At 42.8% G+C, this 13,857-nt stretch overlaps 1 protein-coding gene across 3 annotated transcripts in view; it reads right to left on the bottom strand.

Annotated features, from left to right (window-relative positions):
• MAMLD1 (mastermind like domain containing 1) overlaps positions 1–13,857 on the bottom strand; it is a 102,351-nt gene that overhangs the window by 38,381 nt on the left and 50,113 nt on the right. For all 3 annotated transcript variants that reach the window (XM_074206746.1, XM_074206745.1, XM_074206748.1), the window contains exon 2: positions 7,541–9,361. In XM_074206746.1, coding sequence (XP_074062847.1) covers positions 7,541–9,361 — 1,821 coding nt within the window. The remainder of the gene's footprint in view (positions 1–7,540; positions 9,362–13,857) is intronic.

The following is a 13,857-nucleotide window of genomic DNA, read 5'->3' as shown; positions in this document are numbered from 1 at the left end:
AGTATGGAGGAAGCTAGGTGGCGCAGTGGATAGAGCCCTAGTCCTGGAGACAGGAAGACCTGAGTTCATGTGTGACCCTGGGCAAGTTACTTAATCCCATTGCTTTGCAAAAATGAATGAATGAATTAAATAAACAAAATGGAAGTATGTGCCTTATTATATAAAAGGCTGGCACCTCCCCCCAACTTGAATATATTTTATAACTGGTCTTCAGAAACCCAAAGGATCTAAGAGGAGTTTTCAGAAAATGGTTGGATTTTAGTTGATGCTTTTTAATGACTTCATTAAAACTTGTTTATTCTATAAAAATAAAAACTCTACCCATTGTTTAATAGCAACTCACATAGTTTTAGACCTTTAAGGTTTACAAAACTATAGGTAACAGCGAAATATCATTATTCCCATCTTACACATGGGGAAACTGAGACCTGGGAGCTAAGAAAGCATCACAGCTGCAAACCAAACTTGGGTTCAGCACTTTTTCTATGACTATGCTGTTTCTGGATTTTTCTCCATGTCTCTGCTCAGCTTATCCCATTATCTCTCCTACTTCCCCATTGGGAATAAAGATGGCTTTTCCATTCACATTTTCACCTTTAGCATAACGGATGATGACAGCTCCAAAAGTGTACATACAATGTGAAATGGCTTTAGATTTCAGCACTTCACCTTACTCTTTTTTTATCCAGCCAGAATAAAAAGAGGTTGAAGTTTAAAAGGTTAACATTTGACTTCCAGATCCATCTTAAATTCCCACTTGAAAAAAAAATAAGATGACTTTGAAGTACAGGATCACTGATGTCTCTCTGATAGCAAAACAAACCAAAAAACCACCAAAAAACAGAACCTGCTAAACTAAAAAATAAGATATCAGGTTCTTAGTCAAACTAATCTTTCCAAAGACTAAATTTCCCAAGTTCCACAGTCTCTAGAGCTGCCTTTCCTGATAATTCAGAAGAGCAAACATTTTTTTCAATACAGAAACACTTGCCTCTGAGTTTCCAAAGCAACAAATGTTCAAATGAGATATTTGTAAACGGCTTAGCACAGTGCCACAGAGTAAACATAAATATATATATATACATATACATACATTTATTATATATATGATATTATTATTAATTGAGTAATCCTTCCTCCATCCCTACAAAATCCTTCAATTTTAAACAGTGAGGAGGATGAACAAATTGGGGTGAATATAATATAAAAAAATAGTTCCTGGGGAATCTGTCTTCACATCTGGAAGACAAGCTATATAGAGGTCAAAGCCCAGGTTCAGCCTTGGTGCTTTTTCCTAAGGCAGATTCCTCACTAGCATCTTTTATTCTGTGAGAAAGCCATTTAATTAGCTGAAGGGCTTGGTGTTCTGTCTTCAAAAGCAGACTCTTCTTCACTCCCTCAAAGGTCTCTGCTCTGACATTATGCTATTATCAGCATTAGCCTTTGAAATCAAATCTGCTTTTTTTTTCTCTAGGGAATTAGAAGGTAAATTTTTTAAAAAAACCTACATTTTTTTTCTTACTCCCATCAAAAATAAACACGCAAAAAGACACAAAGAAACATGGAGAGACACGGAAAGCCTTCCCAGGGTCTCCTTAAACTGGTTTAATATCTTGGGTTGGGGTTAACTGCCGGTTTTCAAATAGAACACTTTTGAGAACAGTGAAAAAGCCTGTGTGAGGTCTCTGTGGAGTGACTTTTTCCAGTCAAGAATGAACCAAGAAAAGGGGATTCTCTTCATATTAACTAAGCTATTTTTATCATTTTTCTCTGCAGCAGGAGGTCGTGGTGTGAGGGTTAGGAAAGTCAATTTGGAATATTAATTAAGATGACATTAATTCAAGTTGATAGTCTGCTGAAGCAAGTGAAGCCCAAACCAAGACAATGGACACAAAAAAGAAATGTAGGTTTCCCTTAGAATTCCCTTCAGGGAGAAAATAAATCCCATGAGTTTTAAGAGCCTTTAAAAGATCCATTGGACTCTCCCAGCTTAAACTGGGTCTAAGCAATGTCCCAACCACCATTTGAAAAGTAAAATATTCGATCAGTCAACCAGTGACTTGGTCTCCAGGATATGACAGGAACACAAGTAAACTTTATTTTTAAAATGTATTGAACTGACTGGCCATTTGGTAGACGGTCTTCTAAAGAATTTCCCCTGTGACTTCACAGCATCATGCCAGGGTCATAGATCTAACTGGAGTTAAAAAAGCTTTTAAGAGTCATCCAGTCCAAAGTTTTTATTTTACAGACAGGGAAACTGAGGCCCAGAGAGGACAAATGAACTTTCTAATGTTTTCTTTCCTTGTTTCTTATTGGCAAACTCACCCTCAATGATCATTAGATTGCTCAAGTAATCCACCACCATTTATCAAACACTTACTATTTGATACTTCTCTTTGGGGCTTGAGGGGCTTACAGTCTAGGCAGGGAAGGCAACATGTGCTCGTATAAGTATATTTAAAAAAATAGACACTGGGTAATTTTGGTGAAAAAGACAGTGGCAGCTGGAAAGATGTCTTGCCTTCATATTCTTCCCCATTTAAAACATGGGTCTATTCTAGAACTTGCACCTCCTCCCCCTCCAGAAATCCCACCATGGGTGCAGAAGCAAAACCAGCTGGGCCAAATTTGTGACTGTCTGTGCCCAACTTCCTTTTCAGTTGAAAGGAGCAGTGAGGGGTAGGGGGAACCGCTGGGGACAGGATTTGCCCTTCCTATGCTTATTTTTCCTGACCACGAGCACTGCCAATCGTCTAAGGTGTCAGCAGGGGTGCACCCAGCTAGGAGAATGGTGTTTACTGGAAGCTTTGAAATAACAGGTGGCCTGGAGGAATTTTTCACTGTATCCCGCCAAACTATTTCCAATGCTTAGGGAATCCAAAAAAGAGTTCCAGGTTTTAAATTATTGCTTGGCCTTCCCTTCTTCCTCTCAAATAAAAAATACAGTGTACAGGTAAATCATCATTAGCTATAATCCCCCCTTGACATCTTCCTTCAGAATGTACATTCCTGGAGGTGATATTAACACTGAGACCCTTTCCCATATTCCACAATATAGACTGTGTTTGCATGACTGGCTGCCAAGGTTCTCTCCAGAAGAAAGGAAGTGTTTGGGGGAGGGTGAAGACCAGAGGTTCTTCAGATTTACTGGCTGTCTGCTCAATGGAGGGTTTGGGTGACTAATTGAAAAAGGTGCAATTGATTAGTCATTGAAGATACAAAGTTGTATCACACACACCACTATTCTTTGGGGATTTTTTTTACCCTCTCCTATTCTTCAATGCCAATTAAAATACCAATATGCTCCAACCTTGGTCTATTCCACAGTAGCTAGACCCTTACCCATGCTCTTTTCCTTTGGACCTTCAAAGGTCAGATTTCATACTTGGAGCTTCTTTTTCCAACTGGCTACTACCCTTGTTTCTTCTTTCTAACAAAGCCTCACCTTTCTCTTACTCTGGAGGAAAAGGGTAGAGGTATTCCACAGCATACTTAAATTCACATTCTGATATAGGCAGGCATATTCCCATATACAAACACATACACAAAAATACTGCAGCTTGATTCCTGAGCCACCCCTCCCCCCCAACATTCTTTAGGATAGCGTTCATTTCCTTTTGGGCCTCTGTGTTTTTGTCTTTGAGCAATAGTAACTCTTAATCACTGGTTACCATGTGCAAAATCCAAGGTGATGTTTCTTAATCCTGGTTTTGCAACACTCTGGGGTGTCTCCAGTTCTCTAGGGAGCTGAGGTGATGGAGAAAGGGGCATCATAAAGGTCTCAAAACAAATTGAATTGTACTTAATTTTGTATTGAAAAAAAGAATATATGTCTTCAGCACTCAAACAAGGACAGCGTCTGACAACTCCTCTCGTTAGAAACCACCCATCTAGGGCCCCTATTTTTCTTTTCCTCCTTAAGCATAGGCGTGAATGACTCCGACTTCTTTTTTTGAGTGACTTCATTTAAATCAGTCACCTGATGAGAAAATGAAATTCCCTTCAGATTGGATGTCCTCATTCTATAGAGAAAGGTAGACTACTGTACACCACTGGAATTTTCATTTATGTTTAAGTGTTCCTTCTCAGGGATTTGCTTTCTATTTTCCATTCAGAAACAGCTCTTAGAAATGTTGGGACAGATTTTGAACAAAAGTTCAGCCTTTCAACAGTGCCTGCCATTCACAGATAGCTCAAGGAGTTGTAACGGCCTAAGAAGAAAGGCCCTTTAGTGTGTAATGACCATTATAGAAGTTGGGGCTTGTAAAAGTTTGGGATTTATCTGACTGGAAATGAGAAACATGCAACATTTATACTCATGCCTCAGTTACCCTTATCTTAACCAGTTTCTCCCAATTTTTGCCTCAAATATGCTCTCACTGGTGCTACCCCCCCCACACACATACACACACACACACACACACACATACACACACACACACACACACACACACACACAGACACACACCCCTCCTATCTCTACCTCTCTTTGTCTCTGTCTCTTTCTCTTTCTCCCTCCTTTTCTCTGTATGTTTCTTACTGATTGTTTCTGTCTCCTCCCCCCTCTCTTTTTTCCCCTCTGGAAAAGCTGCCATGACCAAGTATTGAAGCCTCAGAAGTTACATGGGGAAATGGCATAATATAGAAGTCTGGCCAGTTAACAGGAGGTATTGACATGCCGTGACAGGAATCTTTCTTGGTATTTCTTGACTAGAAGGAGAGTATTCTCAGTATAGAGGTGGTAATGGAGCGAAAAGGAGGGAATAAGTCAGCTACAAACATTTATTAGGGAGATAAATAAGGGAATAAAAGAAGAACCTTCGGGGCCTGTAGCAGGGGAGTCTAGTAGCTCAGCTCATTGTCGATGCCTTGCAAAGAGTGTAAATACTCTTTGAGTTGGGTTCTGCAACAGTCACATTAATGCAATTCCATATAATGCAAAACAGAGACTAGGGTCTATCTTGGGAAAGCCAAGCCAGCAAATCTTTGCTTTCCCACGTTGTCCTCTCCACATAAAGAAGAACACTGAGGTCTAATTCAGACCTGGTAGCTTACCTTGATTTAAGATGGAGGTGGGCAAGTCACACCCTTGGAGGGAGGAGGAAAGATATAATTCCATTATAAAGAAGACACTTCCAACCCATCCTCACAGAATCCTGTATTCACATGGAACCTCAGAGCTGGAAGAGACCTCAGAAGTCATTTATTCCAACCTATATTTAAGCAGGAATTGCCACGGCAACATCCTGCGCCTGAAGACCGTCAGCGAGTAAGAACCCCTCACCCTGGCTGCAGCTGCCCCTACTTTGGAGCATTTCTCATGCTTAGGCAACTTTTCAAGCTCAACTGAATTTTGGAGAACTTGGTTACAGGCTGATAAATTTGCTGGCACAGAAACTTGGGATGATGGCTTGCTAGATAAAAGAGAGGCCAGGATCTGTTTTGGTGGAGGAGAATATTTCTTTCTCTACTGAAGTAAATAAAGACATGGGAGGAAGAGAGTATCCTGGTACAATGGAAAGGAGGCTGGACTTGGAAGTGAAGAACTTTGGCTCTGCCATATTATGTGACCTTTGGCAAATTGGCTCACTTGCCTGGGCCTCAGTTTTCTCTTCTGTAAAATGAGGACATTGAAATAGCCCAAGGCTCTTAATCTAGATTCTAGAGTGAATTTGAATTTCTTCGGATAACTACATTTTTTTAGGTTTTTGCAAGGCAATGGGGGTTGCCCAAGGCCACACAGCTAGGTTATTATTAAGTGTCTGAGGCCACATTTGAACTCAGGTACTTCTGACTCCAGGGCCAGTGCTCTATCCATTTCACCACCCAGCCACCCCGATAACTACATTTCAAAGTAATCCTGTATATCTCATTTTATGCATTTAAATCTAATCACAGAAGGACACTACAGTTCCCCTCCAGAAGAACACCAGAAACTGCTTCCATCACAAGAAGGTTTCCTCTAAGAGGCATCTGCAAAATGAAGCAGGAACTGAGAGTCACAGCATATAATGAAAGACCCCACAGAGAAGTCAAATTAAAGGGTGGGTCTGACTCAACTGCCCTTCCTTTTTACAGGGCTTCCTTTGACAGGTCCTCTCTTGAATAGCAGGAATAATAGTTGTCAGCTAAGGTGACAGCAGAGAAGAATCAAATGTTTTCAGTGGGGAAGAGGCAGTGGTAGTTTCTGGCAACATCCTCCTGTGAAATCCCCTTGGCAAGGTGGGATGACCCTGAGTTCCTGAAGGCTACATCTGTTCTTACTGGTCCTATAAAGCCAGAGGCTTCTGGGACAGACCTGGTAATAGATTACATGTCCGTTGTCCTACAACTGGCTTAGCTAAGTGAACAGAGGCTCCCTTGTCACCAGAAGGCTGGATGCTGAGTAATAAATTTACAAGACTCCCATGATCCAGAAATACTGTGCAACAAAGGCAGGAGGGCTTGCAATCTGGGTTGGTGAAAGGAATACCTAGCCCTAATGAAAGCAGAGATACCATTAGCATCTTTGGGCCTTCCAGGTTTTCTCAGCTCCCCTTCACATACACTTATAATCTAGCCAAATTGGCTTTCTGACCCCAGAGATGATACTGTTACCTCTGCATGGAATACATGCCCTTCTCATCTCCGACCCTTGCCATGTCTAGCTTCCTTTAAACCTTGGCTCAAGTCCTACCTCCTGAAGGAGGCCTTTCCTGATTCCTCCCACCCCTACCAACTTCTAGGGCTTTTTCCCCACTAGCATAGGAAAAAATGACCTTGTATTATTTCTCCCTTCTAGGGGGAAAGCTCCTTGGGGAAAGGGACGGTTTCATATTTGTCTCTGCTCTCTCAGCACCTAGCATAACTCTTTTTTTAGTTTTTTTTTGCAAGGCAATGGGGTTAAGTGACTTGCCCAAGGCCACACAGCTAGGCAATTATTAAGAGTCTGAGGCCGGATTTGAACTCAGGTCCTCTTGACTCCAGGGCCAGTGCTCTATCCATTGTGCCACCTAGCCGCCCCATAACTCTTGATACATAGCAGGAGTTTAATAACAGCTTGTTGATGAACTGAACCTGATTCATAACTAAGCAAGTTCTGGTTGAAGAGAGCCCTAGGATGAATGCTTGTGGCAACAGCGGCAAAGTTTAAATAGATAAGTAAATAATCATATCCATCGTATAATGAGTAGGAGAATTTTTTTTTGGTGGTGTTATTAGGTTGTGCTGAATCAATTGCAGTCTTGCACTTAGCCCTCCTGTGACCTAAAGTGCCTGCTAGCTAGAGATACAGTCAGTGACTGGGGGATGCCAAATTGCACTCACTTGGGAAGTTGCCTTACCTGAATGGGGCCCAAATATGGAACCTCGATCTCATTAACACTGCAAACTAGTCAGACCCACATAATTGGCTGACTTCAATATGTGTTCCTCCATATCAAGCCTCATCTAAAGGTCATGAGGCCTAGATGTGCTCTCCATAATTAGGCCACAATAGAATCCAACATTTTCCCAACTCAGAAGCCAATCAACAAAAGCCAATCTGAGATGCTCTTACCTGTCTAGGCTGAGAAGGCAAAGAGGCAGGTGACATATGTCGCTGGGTCCTCTGTTGTTGCTGCATCATCTGCTGTAGCAAAAACTGTGTATTGTTGGACTGCTGAGTGGAGGAGGCCTGTGGAGGCTGCTGCAGGTAATGGAGCAGGGATGGTTGCCCTGAGCTTGCAGACATGGATGCCACCTTTTGGGGGGTTGCCTCAGAAGTAAAGTGGGACAGAGGCTTGGTGTTGCCAAAGGAAAATGGCTCCTGACTTCCAGGGCCTTCAGTCACGAGCCCAGACTGCAAGCCCCCAGAACCTTGCTGCAGGATCACACTGAGATTCTTCGTTGGGTTGTTGGTGATAGTCTTATAAAGTGTGTTCTGTTGCTGCTGCTGCTGCTGCTGCTGCTGCTGCTGTTGCTGCTGCTGCTGCTGCTGCTGCTGCTGCTGCTGCTGCTGCTGCTGCTGCTGTGGCTGCTGTGGCTGCGGTGGTGGTGGTGGCTGCTGCTGCTGCTGCTGCTGCTGCTGCTGCTGCATACCTACAGGGTTGCTGACATTTGACATCAGGGTGCCCTGTGGACTGAAGGACTGCTGATGCAGAGCAGGGCTGGAGAGCTTGTCTGGCCGATATGGTGAGGATGGGTTGGTAGAGGCCATGCTCGAGACCAGGCTACTTGAAGGGCTCTTGATACTGGTAGTTGGGATGGCAGAGGAGGTTAGGTTGGAAAGCATGACATTGGGAGGGCTGAACTGCTGCTGCTGCTGAGTAAGCATGGGACTGGACAGTATCTCCGAACCAAAGGGTCCAGAGGGCCCACCACTAGAGTTGCCACTGACGGACAGATTGGAAAGCAAGGCAGTGGGAGAGGTCTGGAGGCTGCTCCCCGGCAAAGTGGTGGATGATATGCCAGACACCATGATGTTCTGAGGGCTATATGGTTGTTGGTGTGGTGATGAGCCTGGTGGGTATGGTGGAGAAAGGCTTGGAGAAGCCATGCTAGACCAGCTGGATGTTGGCATTTGCTGTTTTGTAGAAGATACTTGCTTGCTGGCTGCCAGGGCCTTCAGTTGGTGGGCGTGATGCCAGTGAGGCCCAGACAAGGTGGGTAAGGAGCCAGTTAGCATGTTCCGGGGCTGGCACTTTGTCTGGACTGTCGAAGAAATGGGGGAAGTGGTAGGTTTGTTAGGACGAACCGGATAGCTCGCTCCCGCAGAGGAAGGCCGCATCTGAGGTGATCCGCTCGTTACTGTCTGACTGCAACTAGGAGAAAATTCTTTGCTGGTAATATGGTTCTCCAAGTGAGTTGTCTGAGGAGAAGGTTTAGGAGTGCTCCTCATGGCTGGTGGTGTATGAACTATGCCAAGTGGTTCTTCTGGTTTGCTCCCCAGGATATTTTCAAGGTCTAGATCATTGGGAGAGGGATCTGGCATTTTGGTTAGCTCTTCCAGGAGATCCTGAAGCTCCTGATCCACAGTCTGCAGACTGTTTCCTTTTTCATCATAATGAACCATGCTGTCTGGTCCACCCATTGGCCCTTTCTGTCCAACTTCTGTATTTGGTGGCATGGTGAATGAAGATCCAATGTCATTATCATTCATCTGGTTATTTTCAAGGAGGACCGAATGGTCTGCCATGCCAATGGATGAAGAGTTATGATCCAGAGAATATGGTGACATTTGTACCTCAGAACATGAGCTACTGGGATTGGTACTTTGTCCCATAGAAAGAGTAACATCATCAAGACAAGGTCTCTTAATATCATGAGGATAAAGGTCATCAAATGAGCTGCTGTCAGGAAAGTTGTCTCCTTCCAGTTTCCTCTTAATGGATCCCTGTGACTGAAAGAAAAAGATAATAAGTGTTTGGCACATCAGAGCAGCAAAGAAAATGAGTGAAACAGCTCTTCCGACAGAAGCCAGCTGCCGAAATGAGACCTTAAAGGTAAAACAGACCTATCCCGTTGAAAACGAGCAGATGCCAAAGCTGGATAATATTTTCTCGACTCGTTTCTTTGTCTCTTTTTCTTTTTAAACAGTTTTATTACATTTCAAATCAGACATTAAGCTCCTTATAGACGAAGCATGCCAAATAGTTATGTAAAAGGTCTTCTTTGCCCAATTAATAGGAGAATGCAACGAAACGAGGCAGAAATCATCAATTGGATGATTTGTTGCCAAAGCCAGACATTTAAGAGCTAACTAGGAAAAATCTAAGATATTTTTTTGATTCCTCAGAGCCAGTGTGTCTGAAATAATCTTCCAAGCTACACATTTTCCAATTTTTTTTAAAGTGACATATCAGTATGGACATTAAGCTTTCAAAAACTGTCTCCTTCAAAGATGCTTCCTTGATCACACTCCATCTCCTGTCTCAGCTCAGTGATTTTGCCCAGGCTGTCCTTTCTTGCCTGCCATGTACTTCTTACTCTCCTCATCCTCTTAAAATTCTTGCCTTCTTTTAAGATGAAGCTCAGGTACCATCTCCTACATCTTATCACTGACCATGTCAACTACCCTTTCCTTTCCTGATCTCCCCTCCACCACCCCTAGCCACCAGCTATTGGTACATTCCTCCCTCCTCCAATGAACTGGGATTTCCTTATCCATATCCAGAAATTCCATACTTCCCCCTCCCCATCCCCCTGGCCCAACACACCATTAGAAGGTAATAATAATAATAATAATAATGATTATGATGATAATGATGATGTTTTCTCTTCATTTTTGAAGACCATGCCACCATCAGGGAGGTGTTGCCATGACAAGCACAATAATTGGATTTGAGTGAGAGGGACTGTGCTAAGTCACCAATCTCACTTTCTCTTCCAGAGCCACCTGGGTCCAATGTCTAGATATGAATCAGGACCACTGGAGATGACCCAGGGTGAAGTGACTGACCCAAGGTCACATAGCTAATACAAGTCAAATGTCTGAGGTAAGATTCGAACTCCAGTCCTCCTGACTCCAAGGTCAGTGCTTTATCTACTGCACTACCTAGCTGCCTTATTGGAAGGTCAATCTCTTAAAGGCAAGGGTTATTTTGTATGGCCAATGTCTAAGACAGTGAACTGTCACACAGTAGCCATTCACCAACTACTTGTCATTGAAGTGCAGATTTGGGAAATACTAAAAGATGATGAAAATTTGAATCTGGACAATGCCTAGATTAATATGCTTTGAAAATAAAAGGAGGACATGAGTCACTCAGTCCCATTTAAATGAGAGAATTATTAATCCAGACCTCTTAAAAATGTACTCTGAAAACAATGCTTCCTTCACTGGCTTCATTCCTCATGCCAGACCAGACCTTCTTAAATATATCTTGTATATCAGTGGAATTAACACTACAGTCACAAGTGAACAGGGACAAGGAAAGAGGGAGAGATCCTACCTGTGTCCTAATTAATCAAGAAAAGAAAGGAGGAGGGAGGATTTAAAATGGATCTAAATATCAAGGGGAGTTAGGAGGTCTAGGAATAGACACATTTCCTCTTTACCATGTCTTTAGACAACTTTGGCAGTCTTACAAGGAAACGTGAGGTTGACCTAACGCTCCCCAATGCTGCGCCAGTCTTCTCTGACTAGTTTATATTTAAAGCCCGAGCTCATAGCATGGAAACGGTAAACTTGCAAACAATAGAGAAGGCAGGCAGCAGTCCCCCTTGTGTGTCTAATTTGGGCTTGGAGTTCTAAATCATCACCTGTCCACTTAATAAATGTTTATTGACTGACTGATGGCCTTGTATGGGGAGATTTCCCAGGAATAGTTCACAAGCAGCTGGGTCGAGATTCCAGGTCAGGAAGTTCTGGCCTCCTTATTTTTAAATCTGCTCACAGCTTTTAGGAGAAATAGGTTTCCTCCCTTTTAAATACACACACACACACACACACACACACACACACACACAGCCACACCACAGGCATACATATGCAAATGTACACTCACATACACCACACAAATACACTCACACCCATACCACAGACATATCCACATAAACCACATATCCACACTCAAACATATGCCACACATATACCCACAAAGACACACATACAAACCCACCCATACACAAGCATACACATACAAATACACACACACCACATCCATCCATCCACATCCATACTACATACCATATACATATATACACAACATACATATACACACATGCCACACACACACATACACACTCTCCTAGGAGAGGCAGCATTTGGCTTCCTTCCAGAAATGACTGCTTAGCTTAGGGTTTTCCCTAAACCTGCAACACCTCTAAAGGATTGTAAGCTCTCACAGAAGAGATTGCCAATCCAGGACAAAGAGGTCTGAAACATCTCCAAGTTCTCTGTGGGAAGTCCTGCCAACTAGCAGGAGGAGAGAGGGTGGTTGATCTGTGCAGAGTTCTAGAATAAAGAGCTTCACTGAAGGCAGAGAAGACCAGGACAGTCACACAAGGGAATGCTTCTGGGCCTTAGAACCATGAAGATAGTTGCTGCAAAGTTAGGGAAAGGACAGGAATGGGAGCACAAAGAAGGGCTCTGGGGTACCAAGTGGGTACCATCCATAGTTGTTTCTCACTTTTTATTCCAGGCCATATGGAATAGGAAAATACAATCTAGAACCCAGGAAGCACTGCCCCATCTTTTCTTTATTTCTTTTCTTTTATTTCTAGCAGGAAGAGGACCCTCACACAAACAAATACGTAGCTCATGACTTGAAATTTGGAATCATGAAAGCAGATTTGATGATGTGTTCCAGTGGAGGGAAGGTAACACAATCTGCAGAAGCTGCTACTCATTTGCTCATGTCAGTACAAACTTTGGATGTCATTTGGATCCCCAGTAGGTAAGGCAAAGGAGTCCTTGTAGCCTTCAGCAAGAGAGTCCAGGTGGGCTGGTTCTCCCATTTGCAGCAGGCTGGAGGAAATGTAGCAGGTATATTCTCTAACATGAGTCATGGGCCATGAGCTACTTCTAATCTGTAGGTTCAACACCTTGAGGTTTGTAATATTCCAAATATTGGGGCAAAAAAGATGATTCACTTCTTTTACAGGAATTATAACCAAGGATCTTGAGTAACCTGACTATCCCTGAGGGTCCCAATATAGGCCCCATAGCGGCAGAAGTTTCAGTATAGTATGGTGCTTTGCTTGCTTTTGAAGGCTCCTTTGATTGTATTTACAAATCTGTTAGAGGCAAGCATATTATTTCTGATTTCATGGGGAGGGTTTGCAAATGCTAGTCAAAAAACATGGTGCAGTACAGTTCAAATGCTGACCAACTTTAAGCAAGGCTTAGTAAAGGAGAATGGAGAAAGTCAAGAAAGAGAGAAGGGGGAAAAGAAAAAGAAAAGCTGACTTCCTTAGCTTTGGTTTTTCAGGCTAAGCTGTAGATAGGCCAGTAGATCAATTATCCAGATACATTTTTCTCCCTAAATTTCTCTCAAAAAAAAGGTTTGCTTTAGTATTTCCTTCTCTGCTGACAGATGATCTGTGTCTCATTTCTAATCCATGATGTTCCTTTGCTCTCTTCCCCAGTGTCCCCAACCCCATTCAAACACCAAAGTAGGTCCAGGTACACTGACATGGCCTTGGAGTGGTTCTGATGAGAATGGGGTTGAGAATTTCACAAAGACACTTGCCATTTTAGGTCATGTGTTTGTAACTGCTGCAAACTCCTCACTGTTCTGCTTTGACTTCCAAAATCAGCACTACAGGATTCTGGGTCAACTAAACTCCATCTGTTGTTTTTGGCAGGTCCTTAATCAACCATTCCTGGGTACTTCTAGACCAGGGGTTCTTGGGGCCCGTGGATAGATTTCAGGGGGCCAATGAATTTGGATGGGGAAAAAAATACTTCTTTATTTTCACTAACCTCTGGTTGGAATTTAGTATTTCCTTTAATGATTAAAAACAAATCCAAACACTTGATCCCAAGATGTGGTCTCCGGACTATGGGTGGACATTAGAGATAAGTAGATTTGAGTTTAATATAAGGAAAAATTTCCTAGCAATTAGAGTTGCCTACAAGAAGCAAAGGAACCAAGTTGATTCAGTCTAAGAGCCCTAAATTTGGAGTCAGGAGATTTGGGTTCAAAACAAGCTCTGTTGCTTACTATCTCTGATAGCAGATGAATCTTATATCTTCTCTGGACATCTTTTCTCATCTAGAATATGAAGGGATTGGTCACTAGGTGATTCCTAAGGAGACTTCCCAGTTCTTAAGTTTGTGAAACCATTATGGAATGTGTTGCCTTGAAAGACAGTGAGTCTTCAAGCCCCTGGGTCATCAGATAACCCTTTGCCAGAGACCTGGTTTCGCTTACTGGAAAGGATTAGATTAGA

This window comes from Macrotis lagotis, chromosome X (assembly GCF_037893015.1).
Source record: "Macrotis lagotis isolate mMagLag1 chromosome X, bilby.v1.9.chrom.fasta, whole genome shotgun sequence".
Classification (NCBI taxonomy): domain Eukaryota; kingdom Metazoa; phylum Chordata; class Mammalia; order Peramelemorphia; family Peramelidae; genus Macrotis; species Macrotis lagotis.
Note: the sequence above shows the minus strand (reverse complement) of the source record. Positions and strands in the feature narration are given on the sequence as shown.